The sequence below is a fragment of the Chrysemys picta genome, chromosome 16, assembly GCF_011386835.1.
Source record: "Chrysemys picta bellii isolate R12L10 chromosome 16, ASM1138683v2, whole genome shotgun sequence".
NCBI lineage: Eukaryota > Metazoa > Chordata > Testudines > Emydidae > Chrysemys > Chrysemys picta.
In genome coordinates, this window is record NC_088806.1 from 26,169,145 (window position 1) to 26,192,156 (window position 23,012).

Here is a 23,012-nt window from a genome sequence, read left to right on the forward strand (position 1 = left end):
CCCCCCCCAGCACTGCGCTGCCCGAAGCCCCCACCCCCCTTCCAAGCGCCGTGCCGCACTGCCCGAAGTCCCTGCCCCCACTCCATGCGCCGCCCCGTCCCCCTGAGTGCCGCGCCGCCGAACCACAAAAAAATTAAATAAAAACCAGAGCGCCGCCCTGCCCCAAGGTGCCGCCCCAAGCACGTGCTTGGTCGGCTGGTGCCTGGAGCTGGCCCTGTCTGCCATTCCCTCTTCTCTCCAGGAATCCTATCTCCCCTCCCTTGGCCCCAGCCCCTCTCTCCCCCTGTAATAGCCCAGCTCCCTCTTCCCTTCTCCGAGAACCCCCTTCTGTGGTTCTCCCTCACACCTGACCCCCCATCCCTTCCCCCACTCCAGAACCCGTTTTCCCTTTAGACCCCTTACCACCATTTCTCTTCATCTCCCAAACCTCCCTTTTTCCTACCCTCAAAGCCTCTACTTCTCCCATTGCCCCAGAACGCCACCCTTTCCCCCCCTCCCTGTAGCACCCCTCTTCTGGCCGGGCCCTGCCTCCATGACACATGAGAACCCCTCTGGCTGCGCTCTGTGGGCTGCCCCTTTAAGCCTCCCCGATGCTGGAATGTGAGAGGAGGCCTCCAGCTCCCTGTGAGGTCAGATAAGACACTATATTTATCTTGCCGGTAACCTGAGCCGAGAATTTCTGCAGTGGATTACACAGCCCCAGCCCTTAGGCTCTGCCCCTCGGGCCATTTCACCCAGATTCCCCCTCCCCTCCCACCCCCCATGCCCACTGGAGAAGCCTGGCTCTGAGACGGCCTGGACAGCTGCTAACAGGTTAGTCGCCGCTGTTTATTTTCAATCCCTTTTTCTTCTTTGCTTCTGTCGAAGGGCAAGTGCCTTGTGGACACCGAGGTGACCCCATCCGAGCAGCCAAGGCGTCACCCCATGACAAGCCGCTACCCTTCAGCCTTGCTGCCCCACACGCAGGTGCGTATGGAGGACGGGTTAGAGGGTCCCAGGAGGGAGGGTAAAATACAAGCTGAGAAACTTCAGGGAGGACTTAACAAAGTGCCTCCGTTGTATGGAAGCTAAGATCTGGGGACCTGGGGCTGGGATCAGCCTTTCTGGCCATGTTCTGTTCACATCGCCAATCTGGTCATTTTCCTTTAGCTACGTCAGCTGCAACTAAAGTCTTGATCTTTGTCATTCGACCAAGCGTCCGGCCGGTGGTGATAATACTGAGCTCTTCCTCCATAGATCTCGAAGCACGTGGTGGGCGAATAATTGACTCCGCTCATGTTCTTGTTTGCTCCCATCAGCTGTCCAGGGAGCTCTTCGCCAGCAGGTTTTTCTCTTCCGTCATTCTGCCACTTTTAACCGAGGCCGCGCCGGGGGCTTAGGGTGACCAGATGTCCCAATTTTATAGGGACAGTCCTGATATTTGGGGCTTTTTCTTATATAGGTGCCTATTACCCCCACCCCCCTGTCCCGATTTTTCACCCTTGCTATCTGGTCACCCTACGGGGGCTTCATAACTTGGATTTTACCGGGTTGCTGGGTGCTAGGGTGATGTTGTGGGGTAGGCAGGTCGTCAGCAGCTCAGGTCGCCAGAGTTAGCACCAACTACCAGCTGTTAGGTGGCACATGTGAAGAGAGTTGGTGAGTCTCTGCCTCATTCTCCGTGGGCAAGTCCTTGTGCTGACAGCCACCATTGCAATGGATGTTAATTAGCATCTACAACAGAGGAAGGGTGGTCAGTGGTTAGGGCTTTAGCCTAGCACTTGGGAGACCCAGATTCAGTTTCCTGCTCCGCCATATACTTCCTGGGTCACTCTGGACAAGTCATTTACTCAGCAGTGTTGCCTCATGGGTAGGGTAGTGCACTGGACCGGGACTCAGGAGACCTGGGGTCTAATCCCAGCTCTGCTGCTGGGTGACCTTGGGTAAATCACTTCACCTGCTGGTGCCTCAGTTTGCCTGTCAGTTAAATGGGGATAATGATACCGACCGCCTTTGTAAAGCGCTTTGAGAGCTACAGCTGACAAGAGCTGGGTATTGTTGTTATCTCTACATTGGGGATAACAGCACTTCCTGCCCCCCCCCCCCCACTAGGGATGTGGTGAGGATAAATGCAGTGAAGATTGTGAGGTGCTTAGACCCTGCCGTGAGTGGTGAGGGCCAGAGAGACAGGACAGAGCATGGAACTGAGCTGGCCTCTTGCACCTATTTCTAGGGCAGGTCGGAGGGGCACAGGTAGGAAGCCTGCCCCGTTGCTACCCACCTCGTCCCTGTTCTGTGGCTGACTGGAGTCCAGGGGTGTCACTTGCCCCACTACCAAAATCATTTGCAGCCTGTTGGTGTCACTGTCATTCCCCCTGGAGCCCTGCGGGCAGAGGGCTGGGCTTGGGCTGTTGGCAGGGAGCACGGGAGGGTTTAAGTGTGTTTTCTTATCTGTTGACAAACTGCATCCCCTTGGCAACTCTCTCGCTGATCTTGGGAGGAGGTTTCTGGGGCCACCTTAGAATGGGCAAATCAAACCAGCTGGAGGAATTGCTGGCATAACATGCCCCTGGCTCGGTCTGGGGGGCTCCCTGCTCCTTCCTGACCCCCTCCAGGCACTAAACAGCTCACCCCAAAAGGAAAGCTGGCCTGGAGCGAGCTACTGATGCTCCTCAGCCTGCCTGGGAGGGGCCCCTCTGAGGGGGGAGCACAGTCTCCAAGGCTCGTGCAGACATTTGGCCCAGGCGATGCCTCTCTGGGGGCCTGCCCTGCGGCTCCTCTGGGATGAGCTGCTGTGGGTATTTGTTTTCCCTCTGGCTGCTGCATTCCAATGCTGCAGGTTTGCAAAGACTGCAGGGTCACCTCTGTGTCAGGCCCAGCTGGCCGGCTCTGCTCCTGGCCGCAGCTCCAAGGAGAGGCCAGCATTCGGCTCCCCCATTCCTCTGCCCCAGAAAGTAGTCTCCAGGCCCCTACAGGCCAGGGGCTGGGGTCACAGGACTCCCAGGGGGAGCTCAGCCCACAGCCTGGGTGGAGGAACAGCCTGGGGCTGACCTGAGCTCTCCTGGACAGGGCTTAGGAAAGCTCCCTTGCTGGATGCTCTGATGGGGCTTCGGCTGCGGGACACAGGCAGCCCCTGCGGTTCTCTCTGGCTCTCTAGCTCCCAGTCTGACTGACCTGGCCGCAGCTGGCTGGTGTCCAGACAGGGTCTCCCTGGCCTGGACAAAGTCCTCATGGAAGGGACTGTCGTCTGCATTGTGCATGGTACCTAGAGAAGCTTTCCCGCGGCAGGGGAGGAGTCACGCAGCCCGCCCCCTCCCTTCCCCCCCGTCCGTCCCACATGTCCTTGCCCCGTGTGGAGACAATGGAAGGTAAGGGGGAAAAGGGGGGCAATGGGGCGTTGGAAGGAGGCAGTAGCTACCTGTACTGAGTAGAGCTGTGCCCGGGCTCTCTAGTGTCCCCTAGCTTTAACAAAGACCTGAGAGGGAGCAGGGTGGTGGAAGCGGTACATGTGAAGCCAGGACTCCTGGGTTCTTTGTCCCAGCCCTGCCACTGACTCACCCCGTGAGCTTAGCCCAGACACTTCATCTTTCTGTGCCTCCACTTCCCTAGCTGCGCAATGGGGCTAATGATGGGGTGTCCCTGCCTTGCAGGGGCGGTGCATGGCTGAGTCATCTGTGTCTGCTGAGGATGAGAGGTGCTGTGCGTGCAAAGGCAGCGCTGCCACTGGGGAGAGTGCCACTCGGCCAGACAGTTTCTCGCACCTCGGCTCTCCTCTCCCGGCTCTCATGGTGTGCTCGGCTTGTCTCTTGCAGCCCTGGGCCCCAGGATGGTGTGACATGGCCCTGTGAATCCCACAGGGAAGGCAGTTCTTGTAGAGGTGGCAGTCCTAGACGGTAAGCAGCTGGGGGACCCTCCTGGGGTAGGGTGGGTAGAACAGGTCCTATGGGGCAGGACTTTCTTTCCTGCACACAGAAAACTTTCCCATGAGGCGTAACCTTGGGGGGTTGCCCCCTCTGATCTAAGATCTTCTGGCACATTTGGCAAGCCTTGAGGTGTGTTAGCCTGTGTCCTTGGAGAATAACCCACCTTGGCCCCCGCTAAATCCATCTCCACACAGCCCCATCCTCTCACAGCCTCTACCCCCTTTCATTTCAAAGGCATATTGTGTTCTTTCTAAAAGCAGTTTCGCTGTTGTAGATCAGCTGCTGTGTTCCGCCCCAGAGGTGGCTATTTTTTAAGGGCGAGGGAAGTGACCGTGGCATGCCAAAGCGGTAAATCCGGCCCCTCGTTTATCCCTATGCACTTCCATTGGCTTGGGCAGAGGGGCACTGAGGTGAGAGCTTGGCATGGCCTCTGGCATGAAGGGCGCTTTCGAAGATGCGGAAATGGAGGTCAGAGATATGGGCACAGTGAGGAAGAGCGAATGATGCAGGCTTAGGCCAGGGCCAGACAGTCCCTGGCACGCACGGATCTGTGCCAGCACCTATCGCTGTGGTGCACTGAGGAGTCTGTTCCGGATTCAGCACTGCAAAATCGGATCCGGCTTCACGCTGGGCTCCCATGGCATGGCCAGGGAGCAGGGGGGTCTATGCTGGGTTCTCACGGCATTTAGATGGTACCAAAGCCTTGTGCCCTATGTTGGTGCCCCCTCTGTCAGGTGCAGGTGGCATCTTTGTAGCCATGCTGCGTTCCTCGAAGCAAAATCTCCACTATGCAGATGAAGGCTTCAGCTAGGAAGCCCAGCCCATCTATCTGGCCTCCTGCTCATGGTAAAAAGGGCTGAGCTCTGGCAGGGAAGAGCCAGGCGTCTCACTGGAGTATTTGCCTGCAGGGGGATTATTCACCTTGAAGCCTCCTTGCCCAACAGGTTTGTGCACTTGGGCTTGCTTTTGCTCGTAAATAGTTTCCCGCTTACTCTGGGATGACGACTGCGTGGAAAAAGCAGGTCGCCAAGAGAGCTGGCAACCTTGCCAGAGGGCCAGTGCAGCTGGATGGGGCTTCACAGCTGACCAAAGGTTCTGGGTTGGAGCAGCTAGATCCCCCAGAGAATATACTATGGGGATGAGGATCTCAGGTAAATTCCCGGATCGGAGGTGAAGTGTTTCCACAAGTGGGACTGGTTCTGGACTGGATCGGGAGTGGTTCCGTGTGCCAGACTGGCCTGCCGCAGGTCTGTGTGTAGGGGCTGACTGTGGGGTGCTCCTGGTCTGTGCTCCGTCGCTGCATGGGCTGAGGCTGGGAAACTCATCTCACTGGTGACTGGCAGCTCCCTGGGGCGTTGCTGAGCCCGGGACCAACCGAGCGCCTGAACGAGGCTAACCCAGCAGGTGAAACAGCTCATCTCCCTGTGGATCTGTAACGTTCCCTCCAGCTGACTCCAATTTCACCCCCGGCTCAGTTTCACTCGGCTGCCAGTGGAAAATCCGGAGTGCATATTATCAGTGGCGGTGGGGCTGAAGGGTGCAGCTCTGTTCGGCCGAACCCCTGCCTTGTGGGGGGTGCAGTGGGGTAGGGTGAGTGTGCACTTGGAAATGGGGCCTCCGGGGCTGAATCTCTCGCTGCCTGGGATGCAGGGTTAGGGACTGACTAGTGCTGATTCCTAGGCAGGGACCCAAATGCTGCGGAAGGGGTGAACCATAAACCCCAGGGGACCCAGACACCCCAGAATTTGAGGGAGCTCGGAATCTGGAGCTGAATTTTGAAGCTTGAGACCGTCTCCATTCCCAACAGGATGGCCCAGCCCCTTGGGACCAGGCCAGGTGAGAGAGACTGTGCTCCCCTACACCGCTGGGTGTAGGGACGCACGGTCGTGAGGGCTGAGCTTGTGCTGGCTGCCTTAAATGGAGCGTGGCTTCCCGAGGCCTCTCCGCAGCACCTGCTCGGGGGATGACCTAGCCAACTGAGCAGGCTTGGGAAGGACGGAGGCGTCTGCTGGGCGGGGTTGAGGGTTTCGGTGCAGAAAGTTGGGGGAATTTCTCCCCCACGAGTGGTTTGGCTCGAGAGACAAGGAGGTCTTTCATGTCGCTGTATGTGGGAGGCAGTGAGGCCTGGTGGTTAGAGCAGAGGGCACAGAGTTGGGACCCCTGAGTACTGTTTCTGGCTCTGAGTGGGGGAGTGCTGTCTAGTGGTGAGAACGCGGAGTTGGGCATCCGGACTCGTGGGTTCTACTTCTGCCTCCGAGAGGGAGTGTGCTGTAGTGGTTAGAGTCTCCTAAGCTCTCGTCTCTGCTTCGTCAGTGACTTGCTATGTGACCTCACTTCCCTGGGCCTCGTTGGCTGCCCGTGCCAGGGGCGTGAGAGCAGCTTACTCCTTTCCCGGGCACGGGGAAGCACTGCAAACGAATGGCTTTGCAAAGTGCTTTGAGATCCCTGAGACGAGGTGCTGCACAAGCTTGGGGCTTACGAGGGGTGTGGACCACATCCCCCAGGCCGTGCCCTGTGGCCGAGCAGAGGGCAGCATGTCTGTGCTTGTCACCCGCCACAAGCGCTCCAGGTTGGAGCACGTCCAGGTGCGTGGAGAGCCCGCCTTGAAAGGGCTTTGAATCAGGGTGGTTTCCCTGGTGACCGGAGACTCTCAGCCATGTGAGCTGCTGTCCTGCAAGTGAAGGAAAACAAGCGAAGGGAGGGAGCAACGGGGCTGGAGGAGACATCCCGGAGTTCCCTCTGCTCCCCAGTCACCAGGTAAATCCCTGGAGCCGGTTGGGGACCAGGCAGAGCCCCATCTGGTGTAACGTCCCCCCCGGCACTGTGCCAGCTGCTTTCTGACCCAGTGGATCCGTGCCAGGAGCAAAGTTCTCTCCCGGTTAGGGCCCGTTTCCGAGGCAGCCCCAGCTTGTCTAGGGGCTGAAGCTGATCGGCTGAGCTAGGCAGGACTTTTACCCAAGGCTTGAATGGTGTTTGTTGTGGGTGTCTCCTCTGGAGGGGCCCGAGTGCCACTGGTGGGCTTGTGAAGGGGTGTCTTGTGCTGGCCATAGTCCAGCCTGGGCCCCGGGGCCCCTTCCTCGCCGGTAGTTGTAAGTTCCTCGGCTTCTAGGACTGGCCGTTCATGTCCTGCTGGGATCTGTTTATAACTCTGGGCAGCTGGTGGGGTGAATGTGGGCAGTCCCAGAGGGTGCCCTGGGGAGAGAGCCCCTGGCATGTGTGGCATTCACGGCCTGTTCCCATCTGACCGTGGTGTACAGTGTGCTTTTGGGCACTGGGACTCAGGACTCCTGGGTTCTATTCCTGACTCGTTGGGTGGCCGTGGGCAAGTCACTTCCCTGCGTTTCGCCATGCGTAGAATGGGACTAGTGTCTGTGCAGTGCTTGGGGAGCCATGGGAGGAGGGGGACCCAGTCCTTGCCCTTCCATGGGACCCTGCGCTATCTGGGCCCAGCTCCCCTGGGCTAGCCCTGGGACGGCGTCTGCGCCAGGCATGCCGGCCCAGTGGAGGCTCTCTGCTCAGGACTGATCCGAGCTCCTCTTTGCTCTCTGCTGGCTTCTGGATGGAGCACGACGCTGAGGCCAGAGATGAGCCTAGCTGGCCAGACCCTTGGGACAGGGCAGCCCCGGCTGGTGCTTGATGCCCCCTGGAGGTGCAGCCCCCCACCGTCCCAAGGAGGGCTGCACACTGAGCTTCCCATGATGCTAATGCACAGTCCTAACTAGACCCTTGGCTCCCACGGTGGCAAAAACGTCCCGCCCCTGAGAGCTGCCTAGTCCATGGAGCTGCTGCAGCAGCTGGGGCTTGGCCCTCACCGCCTAGCTCTGAGCTCTCCAGCCGTCCCCCCAGCTCAGCACGCCCATCCGACCTCTCTCCCGCAGGCCTCTGGCCACTCAGACTGGGATGGCATCTCCAGCCAGCTCGGCTGCGTCTCGCAGCTGCTGGAGAGTGGAGCTGGCAGCTCCAGGACTCTGCCCCTGGAATACCAATGCCCCGGGCAGGCCTGGCGGTGGCGGTGGGGGTCTGAGTTGATGAAATTATCCCCCATGAAAACCTGCTCAGGCCGGGCATCCCATTGGCTCACTCAGGCTGGGGTGGGGGGGCAGGGGGACTGGCTCCAGCTGCTGGCTCCAGCCTGGAGTTTGTGCGTGGTGCTGAATTATTGATGGGAGCAGCTCGCTCTCGGCGGGGTCAGATGCAGCAGAGCAGAGAGCCTGGGCTGAGTGGCTCCAGCCCGCAAGTCCTCGCGCTGGGGAACGGGCTCACCCTCCTGCACTTTCTTCTTCCTCCCTGCTCTTTTCTCTCTCCCCCAGCTCTCTCTCCCTTATCCCTTTCCATTCACGAAGATCCCAGCCACACCTGTCCTGCTTCTCCATGGGACAGGGAGGAGAACGCACTCTTCCTTGCGGTCACATTCCCCCCCCTCCCCGGGGAAACACCCCAGCTGTGAAACCAGTGGGCACAGGTGCCATGGAGAGGGAGGGCAGGCGGTATGGATTGTGGGCTGCCCCTCATCTCTCTGCCAGGCTAGCCGTAATGACTCTTGGCGGGTGTATGTCACCCTTTCATCTTCCCAGGGCTCCGGGAGCCTTGGCGTACGAGCCTTTACCCCAGGAGGAGGTCGCGGCCAGCGTCCCACCCATCAGATGACCGAGTCCCTGCCCTTCTGCGTGCCTCAGTTTCCCTATCTGCAGGAGGGTGATAACATTAGAGGCGTGCCTGACGCCCCAAACCTCCCTCAACTTTGGGAGAGATTCGGATCCAAGCCTTGTGTGTTAGAAGCATCTTTGAATAATCTCAGCTCAGTAAAGCAAGGCACTATCATTACTGTTACCCAGAAAACACTTTGAGTTGTAGGTGCTGGGAAAATCTCTCCCTGCTCCCTAAACTTTCTAGGGAGAAGAGCACAGCGTGACCTCTCCTCCCCTGATCTCTGCTCACCGGGGGCTCTGGGCAGAAGCAGGCCCCTCTGCCTTGTGCGGTGCTGCTGTAAACGATCCCGCAGAGAATCCTGTTCTGTTTAGGCTCCTGCTCTCTGCTGCCATCTGTCCCTGCTGCTTGCTCTGTCCCTGCCGCTCGCTTGCGTCTCTGCAGCACCCCCTGTGGCAAGTGGTCGCTGGCTTTCTGTCTAATTGAGAGGACAGAGCATTCCCAGCATGTGTGAGATCCTTGCCCCCTCTCCGTCCCCTCCTCCCCCGCGTGGGGGGGGGGGGGACGGGACAGGGTGAGTGCTCCGGGATTGGGGAGGGGGTGCAGCCATGCATCCCAGGAATTTCCTCACCATCTCTCCAGATATAGTGGGGTCTCGGTGACAGATTGTGGGGGGAACCTCAGAGCTAGGGATGGGCTGGGAATGAGGGGGGGGCGGTTCACGACCCATTCAGTCCTTGGTTTCTCCGCTGAGTCCGCCCACGAAGGGTCAGTTAGCAGCATTTCTGGTGGTGCACTTTGTCCCCTGGGAGCTGGACTGAGACCTGACAAACTCATTTCCCATGTGGCCACCGAATGGCTGTCAGCCGGGGCCAGCTCTCAGTCACCACCCCGTCAGGCTGGATTTGAACCTGATTGGGAGCAGTGAATGAAATGAGCTCTAAGCCTCAGAGATTACCGAGTCAAGTGTTGTGACTATACTGGAGAGGGGAGTGCAGGAGGTTGGACTGTCCTGGGATAATGATAACATGAGAAGCCATAAATCTGTCAGCCACTCTCATGCTCCAAGGCTTAAGTGGACTGTTGAATGGGGTCAGGAAGGAATTCCATACACACAGTGACACGCAGATAGGTGTGTGCACGCACACACACACTCACTGACCTGCTGCAGCATTGCATAAAGGGCCTGGGGCATTATTAAGTCACCTAGCTCATCATCCTCTGAATGGGCGACCCTGCCCTGCATGCTGGGTCTCCGTTGGCCCCAGCGCAAAGTGGGTCTAAAATGCAGCCCCATAGAAAGGTAGTTCCTTCCCTGCCATGGGGTCAGCAGGTTTCATGTTTGTGTAGATTGCGTGGCTCAGTCTGCTCCGCTCACCCTCTGTGCTGAGCGCCTGCCCTGAATAGGAACTGGATCCCGGGAGCCTGTGCCACACTAGCACAGCGGACTTAGGAAGGGGGCTGGGTTTGGATTGGCTGGGGTTCTCTTGGATCCCACCCCCCTATTGGCCCCTCTCTGCTGTCTGCCCCACACAAGTGCATCCCCCCTCTCATCCCACCCGCCATAACCCTCTCTAGAACCCAGCTGTGCCATGCCTGAGCCTACCCCATTCTCCTACCCCTGCCAGCCCTCAGGATACGGGGCGCCTGATGGACGTGGCTTCACGCAGCCAGGTCCCGCTGCCATGGAGTGCACCCGCGCTGTTGTGCCTGGGATTTGGCCATATCCAGCACAGGGTTCCAACCAGCTGTGTGGAGCTCTGCCCCCGCACATCCCAGCCCCTCCGGTGCCCGGCTCGGGGGGTTCTCTCCCGGGCAGTTGGAGAGGGATGTTTGTCTCACCCGTGCAGAGATTCTTAGTTTCCCACAGCTACATTGGCCAAGTCATCTCCATGCTCCCATAGCAGGGGTCTCCTGCCCTGAATACTGGCTCGTAAGGGGGTCTCCAGCCTTTTCTCAATAAGGCGGGGGAGAGATCCCAGGTCTCTAGCCCCTGTCTGTCGCCAGGACAGGGAGTCCAGCCCCCCAGCTTCCAAGCCTGGGTCAGGCTGTGTGCAGCGTGTTGGGGTGGGTGCCCATTGGGGCAGGAACTCAAGGTGCCCTCTGTGTTCTTGCTTTGCAGTCAATGCCACCGGCGGTGCCCCCGGAGCCCCAGTCTCCAGGATGTCCCAGCTCTCCTCCCCACTGAAGCGCTATGGAGACACCTCCCGCTACCCCGCCGCCTCCTACAGTAAATCCCCCACCAGCTACGGCTCCTACTCCTCCTACGGCTCCAGCTTCGCCTCCTCGTACCCGGACAAGGACAGGGTCAGCTTCAAGCCGAGCCCCCCCAGCAGCTACCTGGCCTCCAGCCGGCTGCGGACCTCGGGCGCCTCCCCGACCAGTAGCTACGACGCGGGCCGGCTGGCGCTGCGCCCAGAGTCTGGCATCAGGCTGAGCCCCGGCTATGGCCACACACTAGCCAGGCCTCTGGGCAGCGGGGGCCTGAGCGGGGGAGCATGCTACGCCTACACCAGTACATCCATCAGCCCCACCAGCTACATGGCGACACCGTCCACGCTCAGCCGCAAGAAGTCCAGCAGCCACTCGGACCTGGCACGGGAGTTCGCCGGGCTGCACGCCTCCGAACCCTACCGCCTGGACTCACCCACCCGCACCCCGCTCCTTGCCCGCAACCGCCAGGAGCTCTGCGCCCTGCAGAGCCTGTATCAGGCCGCCAGCCGCTCCGAGTACGTCAAGGAGTACCTGGAGTCCTGCAGCAGGAAGGGCAGCCGCACCCCCGGCTACCCCCGCAGTCCCACCCAAGAAGTGATCACCTCTATGTTCCGGCCCAGCAGCCGCTGCCCCAGCCAGCCATGGGAGAGGAGTGAGAGCCGGACGGACTCTCCAGCCAGGGACCCCTCGGTAGGTGCTGCCGGCTCGGCGCGGGGGATCTCGTGTGTTTGGGGGTGAGGGCGAGTAACCTTGCAGGGCTGCTGATGGGGAGCAGGGACAGGGAGGAGAGTGGCTGCCCGTGGGGCACAGGTGGAAGAACAGGTGAGGTGTTGGGAATAGAACAGTCTGAACCAAATCCACCCCCTGATCCAAGCTTCATAGGTGTCCCCCTCCCCAAACCTGAGCCCCACAGATTCTGGGGAGAAGCCACACCTGGAGCCAAATGCTGTGCATGCCCCACTCCCAGCTCAGCCCATAGCTATGGGGGTGGCAACTCGGGGTGATACAACCCCATAGTCATGCAGCGGACTGGGTGTGAGCCAGGCTGGACTCGCTGATGGGGCTGGAACAAAACGTCCTCCTGCCCATGGCTGATCCACACTGCGTCTCTGCGAACTGCGTTCTCCAGCCGGCCCTGGCTCAGGTGGGTGGTGTGGCTTGGTGGGTAGAACGCTGGGGTTGTGCCGCTGGCCTGCTCGGAGACCTTGGGCAAGTCACTTTAACCTCCCCGTGCCTTGGGAAGAATGATCCCGACCCCAGTGGTAAAGTGCGTTGAGATCTGCTAGAGAAGAGCTAGGTGGTGGTATCAAATGGTGCAAGGACATTGCACAAATACCCCCGTGTGCGGTGAGGTCAGCAGCTCTGTCGAGTTCCTATCACTGAAACCACCTCACTGCTGGCACTGCCCGGCCCCCTTACTGTCAGTCTGGGCAGTGAGGCTAAGGACTGAATGGGCAGTGCATAGAGACGGGGCTCCCCTGTCTATGGGGGGCAGCATGGGGAGTCCCTGATCCCAAGCTGCACCTCCCAGATTCACATTCTCTCGGGAGAGGGGTGGGCTGGATTTGCGGTGCCTTTGGGCTTTAAACCACTTGACACCCCCTCGTGTGTCTTGTCCCCTCCAGTAGTAGAGGGAATGGGCAGGATTGATTCATCCCAGTGAGGACTCGGGCTGGGGTCTGCTCATAGCATCTCTTGCTCACTCAAAGTGAGGAGGGGTTTGCACCCAGGGGGGAAGACAGGGGTGGGGGAGGTGCCTTGACAGCAATGCCCCCACCCCCTTCAATCCTTTGATCTGGTTCTCATCACCCACGGGAAGGACTCAGCCCATGGCTCCGGGGTGGGACCTGAGGTCTGTGGGCTCCATCCCAGGGCACAGAGACTGCTTGGGGCAACTGTGATCTGTGATAGGGCACCTGCTTCCTGCATGAAATCTGTGTGCACGTCACACACGGCCCAGACCCTGGCCGGGATGGCTAGTTTCTGGCAGCCCCTGGTGCCTTAGGGTCTGCTAACAGAATGGAGAGAATCCATTGGATCCTCCGCTGAGCCCGATTCCCCGTGCCCTGCTGAGTGCTTGCATTAGGCAGGTTGACATGCACGCACCTATACATGAATGCGCACGCACTCGTGAACATACATGAATGCACATGCGTGCATATGCTCATGCCGACACACAAGCAAGAGCACAAAACTGTGCATGCAAACATACACGCTCGCACGTACGTAAGCTTCCACTGTCATGTGCACATACACACACACACACCCCACACACACACTCCATGCCTGTGCGCACACATTTGGTTCACTCGCCCTCCCCGTGCACAGATCCCTGGGAAGAGGCAGGGCAGAGAGGGGACACTGGGTTCTTGCTGTGACGTACTCCCGAGACAGAGATTTCTAGGTGTGCCCTGAGCTGCTTCTCAGCTGCCTGTTGACATGCTGTGTGTGTGTGTGTGTGTGTGTGTGCGCGCGCGCGCCAAAGCTGACATTAAACAATTATAACTGTTATGTAAGCTCTGGGGATTGGAGCCTGGGAGAGAAGGCAAGATGGACACAGCAACCTAATTAGGGGCAATCCAAGCCTCCCCCTCTGGCCTAGGCTGTGCAGGGTCGGGTTTTCCCAGGAGTCCTGTTCCAGGGACACAGCCTGGCTAGACATCCTCGCCCTGTGGCTGCCCTGTGACAGCTGGGGGGTCGAACCCATCCCCTCCCGTTGCTGCCGGGGGGGGCATCAGCTCCCCTGATGCTGCATCCTTGTGCCATCGCAACAACCCCTTAATCATCCCGCCCGTAGCGGGTCTGTGCTGCCAGTTTCTGGGTGCATGGGATGCCGCCTAGACTGCCGGCTCTGGAGCGGTGCTCCCAGCAGGCTGGGGAGAGGGCAGGTCAGGTGGGAGGGGCATTGGCAGAGCTGTGCGTGGGATGCCAAGGGCTGGCGTAGCAGGGGATGCTGCCGGGCAGGACTGCATGTGAGATATTTGCACCACACCTGCACCTGCTGCCTCTACCCTCCCTCCCACCCCCGGCACAATCTTTGCTGTCACGAATCACCCACATCAGCCCTGCTGGCGAAAGGCACTCCAGTGACATCACCCGGACCGGGCAGCGCTTGCAGCTGGAGACGCCCATCTGGGGCGGCTGGTTCAGTGTGTGTCACTTACTGTACCATACGCGATGGGGACACGGTCCTGTTCCCAGAACCCAACCGCACCCCTGTGCCCTACTTATCCCAGGGGCCTCGGGGCTGGGCACCTGGGCTGGACAACAGGGTTCCCATGCAGGGCTGATGAGAGGGAGAATGGGTGGACAGTTGTACTGGGGCCCCAAGCTCAGGGGTGCCCCAGAACATCTGTAACATCCATATAAATTAAGTGAAATAGGAAGCAAACACGATGTACTGAAGACCCAAATTTCTCTCCACGGGCCTGTTTCCACGTGACCGTCACTGGGAACATCCAGTCCCTTTCCTCTCTGCTGAGATACCTCGGCTGGATGCCCTGGGCTGTATGGGACAATGAATCCGTTCAGTGGCACCATTAGGCAAGGGGCTTTTTAGCCAGCGAGGGTGCAGCAGCCTTTGGTGGCATTTCCCTGGCGGCTGGTTTCTGGTGACCTGTGAAGCGGGCAGTGGAGCATTTCATACCCTGGGTACAGATCAGAGACATCGTGTCCCCAAAGCCCCAGCCCAGGGCTGAGCCTCCCACGCCCACAGCCCATCGTGTGAGCGCATCGGACCAGGCTGGTAATTTTCCACTTGGATTTCATTCCAAGATCTCGTCTCAGCCCCTTGGTCGCTTTTTCTATCCCTCTCTGCCCTTCCTCCCCAACCAACCAGGAAGGAACTGGCTGCAGTATGGCCAAGGCAGGAGTCAGGCACGCACAGGGCCCCTCCGTCCATCCGTGGGGTTTGAGTCCTGGTGGGTGAGTCTGCAGCCGGGTGGCTCAGTGCCTGCCTGTTATGTGCTGGGACATCTGCTCGTTCCCCCACCCAAAGGCCCTGTCTGATACCAAGGGATGGGGCAGCCGTAGGCGTCAGATCATGGCCGAGTACGAGAGTGTCTGGCCTCTGGGGTTGATCCATGGGAGGCAGGACTGGGGAAGCTGCCTGAAAATGCCCAGCTGTAGCCAGGAATTGTCTCCTCTGGAGGGCCTCCAGCTGCCCCCCAACACATCCCCGGTCAGGCAGGCCGTTGCCCTGCGCAGATGCAAACCCAGGTCCGTGCTGTCCTGCCCCCGTGCTGGAGGCTTGGAAGTGGCCGAGAGCGGTCAGGGGTCTGGGGGGACTCACCTTTTCCTGCCTGGCGGTCTACCCCTGAGCGGCAGGAGGAGGGTTTTCAGGCGGTTGGTTTCTTTCGTCCAGGCATTGCACCGCGGGCACTGGCTGAGGCACGCGCATAAGCAGTCGGGTGTACAGCCCTGCCCCCCACAGCTTCTTCCTTCTTCTCCCCAGCTGACCCCGTCTTGCCATGTGAAGGAGCCTGGCTCGGGGAGCGGAGTTGGGGCAGGTTCTCTCCAGCCCTCGCTGGCAGGTCCCTGCCAGGCAGAACCTTACATAACAGGCTTAACCCCTCCTTAATCCTCCTGTCTCTGTCTGAGACTTTCCCACCATTACTTTCTCTCTCGTTTCAGCTCTCGCCCTCTCTTTTACTGCCCTTCTCCCAGAGGGGACGGCTTCCCCGGCTTCCCTGGAACCACAGGGGCGAACCCTGGCAGGGCCAGCTTGGCCCTTCTCCTCCCCAGGAAATCACACAAAGCCCCCTCCCTGTGCAGGACTCGGGGGCCAGCACGTCAAAGCCCTGCTCATTGTGTTAAAGATGCCACGGTGCAGCTTTGTGAGAGAGCCACAGGTTTGCCCTGTGATTCTCAACCAAAATCCTACACATCCTCCCTCCATGCTCCACCCCAGAGACAGCTGCATTCAGCAGTAGGTGAGGGATCCTTGCGTTTATCACCTGTGAGGCCCTTGGGAGCATAAAATTATTTATCCTCTCCTGTACCATGTCCGATTATTTATCCTCTCCTGTACCATGTCCCCCACCCCCCTGTAGCTGGGAGCAGTTCAGAACTCCTGGCCTCAGCTATGGGGCAGGACGGGAGGGGGTGCAGCCGGACATGACCAGCGCTGGGAGGAGCCGCTGGCCAATTTGCAGGGAAGGCAAATCCTGACGCCAGGCTCTAGTCTCCTCCCTGCAGGCTCCAACACGTGGCCGCACACGGTCTGTCTGCCGGGGGGTGGGGGAGCGCGGATGCTGCTGGGGCTGGATGCGTTGCAGAGCACTTGGGTCTGGGTCTACCGGCTCCATGTAATCGCTGACACTGGCGCGTGGGGGCTTCGGTGCTGCCAGGGCAGGGTGGGTTTGTGCAGAGCAGGTCTAGAACAGGTGGCAGTGACAAGACAAGGTAGCAGAGAGTCGGGAGCAGTGTCTGTCTGATCTGTCACCGCACGCACCCAGCTCTCCCTCTCCCCGGCAGCTCTGTAGCTCCCATTACACTCATGGCTGGTGGGGGGAGGAGTATTAGGTGTCATCCCCCCCCCGCCGCCACCACCACCATTCCAAACACATCTCACACACAGCAGCATTGGGGTGTCCGCCCGGCTGCAGCCACCTGCTCTGATGGCTAGAACAGAGGGCAGGGAAGTCTGAACTCCTGGCTCAGTAGGCTGCGCTAGGTTCCCGGGCTCTGGCAATGCCAGTCCCTCTGCTTCCCCAACAGAAACGCATGGGCAGCGTAGGGCTCTGGGTTCCCCTCCTTGCAATGACGGGATTTGACTCCAAACCATGGGGTACGGATTACATGTGGCACTGACCTACCTGTCTCTCGGGACCCTGCCATCCCCATCTCGTTAGCCATCAGGCCTCACGCCTGCCACCACCGTCCATGTGGTGTGACACACAATCCGGCAGCTGTGGGGGCCTCTCCCCTCCCTGTGGGGGATCATTTACTGGGAGGGGGGTTCAGAGGCCTGACTGGGTCCCCTGCAGGCCCCCCATCAGTTGTCCTCTGCAGACAGTGAGATTCCCCATTCGCTGCGCTCTGCAGGTAGGCCGATCCCACCTCCTCCCCGGGGCCTGGAATGGGGTTACGTTCCCCGCAGACAGCTCGGCTTTTTCATAGACACAGGCATGGTGGGCAGGAGAAATCTGTCTTTTCTCCCCCTCTGTGATCCCAATTGGCTTTTCCCAGGCAGTGCCTTAGTGTTGACTGTGTTCTAACAAAACACCTAGTATGTTCTTAATGGTGACCTTAGCCCGGACCCTGGCCCACCTCCGGCGATGTGTCAGAGCCTCTCCTAGCGCGGCAGGGTTTCGGTTAGAGCTGTATGACCAATGGATTTTTCCGTTCACCGGCAAATCTGAAAAACCAGGGGGAAATCGTTTCAAGTTGAATCGAAAATGAAATTTTCCATGAATCAAAAAAAATTTTTTTTTTTTAATTTTGATGTTGAGCTTTATTTCCCCCCCATTTTTAATGTATTAAAAAAAAGTGAAGGTTATTTTGAATCGAAAAGTCAAAACACTCTGGCTTTTTTGGAATTTTTTTTTCACTTTTTTTATTTTTTTTTATTTTCATGGCAACAACATCCTGAAATCGACACAAAGTTGTGGACTGTTTAGCTCGACCCAAATCTGCATTTTTCACCCAAAAAAGTTTTAATCAAAAGTTGTGCCCAGTTCTAGGTTTGGGGGCGTAGGCGTGATGGCAGTGTTGATGGTACTAATCGGGGTGGGGGGGATCAGGAGGTGCAGTGTGGGGGCAGCTGTCCTGGCTGGAAGTTATGGTCCTCACTGGCAGTTTAATGTTCTCTGCTGTTTTCCAGTCTTATTTTTTTTTCCGAGCCCAGAAGCAAAATCATAAAAAATAATTAACCACAAACACAAAGCGCCGGAAGCGGCTTGTGGAGAGGGGTAGGAGAGGCTGCTGATCCAGGTCTCCGATCGGTTCTGCTCCATTAACCAGGAGGCGTGGGTCATGCCGGTTACTTGCGGTCACTTTGGAGCCGTTGCGTCTTTGAAGCTGCGCTCCCTTGGCTACCCGGTCCCCGGACCGTTTCCCCCTCAACCTCGGCCTGGGCCACTTAGGATGTTGGGCGGTGGAAAGCAAGATCACAGGAGTTATTGGAGCAAGAATCTGGGAGTCCGGTTCCTGGCGATGGAAGGGGAGTAGTGTCTAATGGCTAGAGCAGGAGGAATGGGAGTCAGGGCTTCCAGATCTTGTTCTTGTTTCTGGAAAGGGGCGTTATCTAGTGGTAAAGCAGTCTGGACTCTGGAGTTCTAGTCTTGATCGCTGCCCTTCACCATGTGATTGCAGTGCTCTGTGCCTCAGTTTACCTTGCCACTGGGGACAACAATCTGACCCCAGCTGTGAAGCTTCTTGAACGAACGTCCTTTCGGTGCTCTGGGAGTCTTGGGCGAAAGGGCAAGGCAGTCAGTGAGCTCCCCCGGAGGGGGCGGGTTGGCAGGGCACCCTTTGCTTCCCAGCTGTGTTGGTAGAGCTCCCGGACTTGTGCGGCCCCATTAACTGCCCAGAACATCGGGTGAACTGAGTATCCGGTGGCTGCAGCCACCCATAAAATTGCCGCCAGCCACTCACGCTTCCGTCCCAACCAGCTCCTGGGACTGGCCTGCAGCCAGTGCCTGAACCCATTGGCCTTTTACTGCTAGCTGGCTCTTGGCATCCTCTGCCGGGAAGGTCACTGCTGGGGAGCTGCACCAAGCCCTGGGACAGTGGGGACGATGGGTTCAGCATGGTGCCTGCCCCGCCTTGCCCTCTGCGACAGCTCCTGGGGCTGTGGGTTCTGCTCCCCTCTGGGATCACACAGAGCCCTGCTGCGTTCTATCAATAACCCGGCTTCTGGGAAGCCTGTCGTCAGCTGACTCGCAGGGGCCTCTCTCCGGATTCCACCACAGCTGTGTGGTTATGACCCTAGCTCCTGTTCCCACTGGCAGCGAGGGACATGGCAAGCCCTCGTGTACCCCCCCGGGGGCTGGGGGGATGGGGCAGCATGAAACCATGGGGTCCAGTGGCTGCTCTGCTCAGCACAGGTTGTTCCCTGCAGTGAGTAACAACTTTCATCCGCGATTGACCTGGGGCCAGACTGGAACCAGTGTCCTGGAGGGGAAGGGTCCCGTATCCCGTGCCCCACCCGCCCAAGCCAGCCAGTCCTCCCCACCTGTAACCAGATTGGACTCGGTGCCCGCTAGAGGGGAAAGGGTACATGTCCTATTCCCCAGCCCCTGAGCCAGGTTTGTGGTGTCTCTTTCCTGACTTGTTCTTTGCATTGCTGGGATGGGAGACGGGTCCATTCGGACCTGGGTCTGGAGGGGAACTGGCCCCAAGCTGAGGGGAAGGGGGTGGGTGTTGCCCCTTGGTTCTGGCCTTGGGCTGTCCCTGCAGCTGATGGCTCATTGCAGAGGTGCTGGCAGAGTAGGAAGTTGCCTGGCAACGGGAGTTTGCACAGTGTGAGTTGGGGCCAGGAGGGTAAAGGGTTCACCCCCAGGTGCTCCATCCCATAATGATCCCTGTCATGCTGTGGGACCTGCTGAGCTGGAGCAGCCTGGCCCCTGGGCACCACCTGCCCGGAATGGTTCCCAGAGCGCCGTTGCGTGACTCCGGCCCGACTTGGGGGTCAGTGCTCTCTGGGCCTGCGTAACACAACAGAGGCAAGAGCATCTAGACCGGGAGGCCTGAGCTGGCCAGAGGGGAGGGCGGGCTTGGCATTACCAGGCAAACCCTCTGCCCTTGGGAGGGCAGAGAAAACACTTGGGTGGCCAAGAGCCAACTGGCTGACCACCTGAGCGTGGCCTGGAGGGCAAAGCTGGGGCATGCATGCCCCCTGCTTTCTGGGGCTGCTTGGAGAGTATCTGCCGTCCCTTCCCCACACACACACACCCTGATGCCCTCATGGGAACATCGCCAGGGAGTTTGAGGGTGAACCAGCTGCCTGGGGAATGAATAGAGCTTCCACTGACTGGGCTCCCTGCACCAGCCATCTCGGGGGGGTCTGGGATTCGTCCCCCACTCTGTGCTCACCTGAGCAGGTGACAGGTCACTCCGCCACGCAGCCTCCCCCAGCCATGCAGCCCCTCTCTTCGGATCTCACCCCTGGCTCGTTGGTTGCACGGTCGCTGTCCTCTGGCTTTGCGCCGTCTCCCGTTTTCCATGTCTAGTGCGTGATCTGCCAGTCTGTATTAGTGTGGGTGTGCTCCAGCTTTGCAATCACGCTGCACAGACAGTCCTGCTAGGGTGGACCCTCTGTCACAGGAATCCTTAGGAGCCTGGCTTCACGTTGCATGGTTGGGTTTGACCTGGTCTTGTGTGTGTGTGTGTGTGTACACACACATACAGTATACACTTTTGTTTGTGTGGGTCTTCCTGTCAGGGCTGGCTCCAGGCACCAGCTTACCAAGCAGGTGCTTGGGGCAGCCACACCAGACAGGGGCGGCACCTCCTGCTCTTCGGCGGCAATTCAGCTGGTAGTGGGTCCCTCACTCCTGCTCGGAGCGAAGGACCTCCTGCCGAAGTGCCGCCGATCGCGGCTTTTTTGTTTGTTTTTTGTTTTGCGAGGGGAGGGGTGGCTGCTTGGGGCGGCAAAAACCTTGGAGCCGGCCCTGCTTCCTGTGTAGTCAGTTTGTGTGTATATAATGTGTGTGTCTATATACTGTGCGTGTGAATGTGTGTACACTGCATGTGTACATGTGGGGGGGGTGTACACAGTATATTTAAGCTTGGAAGGATTAGATTTTTGTTGGTAAACATTGATTTCTCCACACACGCACAAACCGATGAAAATACATTTCAATCTGTAGTAATTGAAATGGACAGATTTTTTGAAACCCAGCGTCAACTGTCATACAACACTTATTGTTCCCCTCCCCATAACTTCCCGCAACTTTGACAATGGAAACAGGTACAACATTTTAAAAGTTTAAAAAGAAACTGACAGTACCACTGAAATGATGTAAAAAGAATTGAACTCTGCCAAGCCTACATACAGGGGGTACAGAGTGCAGGCCGTTGCGTATGCATTGTGTGTGTGTGTGTGTATACAATGTAAGCTGTGAGTTGGGAGCGCGGGTAGGCATTTGCGTCCACGTTGCGTATGTGCCTGTGTACAGTATACTCTGTGTGTGTGTGTGTGTGTGTGTGTGTGTGTGTGTGTGTGTGTGTGTGTGTGTGTGTGTGTATATACACACAGTGTTAAATGAAATGACTGTCACACTTTGATGAGAAAATCTAAGGCACTGCCTTGAGTATTTTTAAAGCTGCCAGAAATAGTGTCCTCCTCTCACCCTCCAACCTATAGTTAGCTCCCTCCGAATATCTCTGCAGAAGCCTCACTCTGGGGCTGGGGGAGGCTAACTTGGTTTTGGAGCAATTAGCATTAAAATAACAACCGCCCAGGGCCTCTCCTATCCCTGACTCCCGGAGTGGGGTGATTGGAGGGGGGTGGCTTCTGTGCTTCACCCAATGTGGTTATTAGGAGGACGGCCTGCGTGCTGGACCTGGGCCGCTCACGTGAGCCGCGCTGCTTGGAGTGTCAGCTGGAGGCTTGGAAGCCAGTTTGTGCTGGGCAGAAGCTGTCAGTCTGTTCTTCCAAATACCCAGGAGGAAAACATGCTGAGGCTAATAATGGATATTTACCCAGAGCAGAAGGTAAAGACACCTGATACATGGCACTCTTATGTCACTGCAGCCCCTTGTGCTATCTGTCAGACCACCAGCCTGGCAGCCAGTCAGTTAACAGACTGACACAGAACTGTATTTCTGTGATGGAGAGAGCTGTGTTGCCTGATCCTGCCCCCGGAGTCAGGACACCTGGGTTCTCTGCCCAGCTCTGCTGCTGCCTTCGCTGCAGAAACTCAGGCAAGCCACTGTTCCGCTCTGTGCCTCAGTTTCCCCAGATTTGAACTGGGGCTAATAATATTTACCTGCCTCACAGTCGGCTCTCGTGGGCTACCATAGTCATAGGCTCCTTATACACAGCTCAGATGAGAGCTTGTACCTCTTGTTTTTGCTTAGCCAGAGCTCCCAGCCGGGCCTGTGGGAGTTTTGCTTGAATAACGGCTTCAGCATTGAGCCCAGTGTTGCCCAAGCGCTAAATGCAGCAAATCTGTGGCCAGTTGGAAGTGCACACTAGAAGCCAAGATGGAAGCCAGTTCCTCCCGCTAGCCCAGGCCCATCTTTCTGAGCCGAAGGAGAATCCCCATTCACGATAAGCAGTATTGGCCCTATGGCACACTGCTGTGCAGTTCTGATTGAATCCAGCAGAGGACAGCGGTACAGGAACATGCTGGAGGCAATATTACAGTTTTATTTCTGAATCACAGGTTCAGTGACCATTAAAAAGGGACTCACAATAGCAGGAGTCTTCGGGTTGGGGTTTGTTTCCTACTAGTGCAGGGAAAAAAGAAAGAGAAAATTAGAAAATAATTACAAAAAAAAAATATTGAGGCCAAAAATGTACACAATGTCCTGAGAAATAGCAATTTAGTTCAATCCAATGATAAACCTCTGTGTGGACACTCTTATATCCGTTCTGTCACTTTAACTTGCTCCTCGTAAGACTCCTCTACATGGAAAAGTTGCACCAGACTAGCCCGAATCAGCTTTTCAACCTGTCTAGTTAAACGAGTGCAAAAAGCTGAGTGCCCAATAGAAGAGGGGCTTCTTTGGGGTTCACTTCAGCCCGTTCCTAACGGACGTAAACTAAACTGCACTACGCCTCCGTTAAATCCTAATAAGATCCACATGGCCCTTGGCACCAGTTTAACTAAATGGTTTAAAGTCACACTTTAAGTTATAGCAGGGCCACTTTCCCGTGTCAGCAAACTCTGTGTTTCCTAACGCTGGCAAAATTGCTCTAAGTCCGGCGTTAGTCTATGTAATTGTCAGAGTTTAAACCAGTGGTTCTCAACCAGGGGTACCTGTACCCTTAAAGGTTCTTAGAGGTCTTGCAGAGGGTACATCAACTCATCTAGATATTTGCCTAGTTTTACAACAGGCTACAGAAAAAGTTCTAGAAGAGTCAGTACAAACTAAAATTTCATATAGAGAACGACTTGTTTATGCTGCCCTGTGTACTATCCACTGAAATGTAAGTACAATATTTATATTCCAGTTGATTTATTTTGTAATTACATAGTAAAAATGAAAACATACGCAATTTTCCAGTACTAGTGTGCTGTGACACTTTTGTATTTTCATGTCTAATTTTGTAAGCAAGTAGTTTTTAAGTGAGGTGTA

The 23,012-nt window shown here is 57.4% G+C and overlaps 1 protein-coding gene across 5 annotated transcripts in view; it reads left to right on the forward strand.

Moving 5' to 3' along the window:
• USP2 (ubiquitin specific peptidase 2) overlaps positions 1–23,012 on the forward strand; it is a 64,287-nt gene that overhangs the window by 2,133 nt on the left and 39,142 nt on the right. Inside the window, exons 2-4 of one of the 5 annotated variants that reach the window (XM_042851877.2) lie at positions 868–966; positions 3,792–3,872; positions 10,672–11,453. In XM_042851877.2, coding sequence (XP_042707811.2) covers positions 10,713–11,453 — 741 coding nt within the window. In that variant the 5' untranslated portion in view covers positions 868–966; positions 3,792–3,872; positions 10,672–10,712. Of the gene's footprint in view, positions 1–657; positions 814–867; positions 967–3,791; positions 3,873–6,546; positions 6,660–10,671; positions 11,454–23,012 lie in introns of those variants that run through there. The other 4 variants (XM_042851876.2, XM_008164524.4, XM_005303767.5 and 1 more) reach the window with 4 other exon arrangements.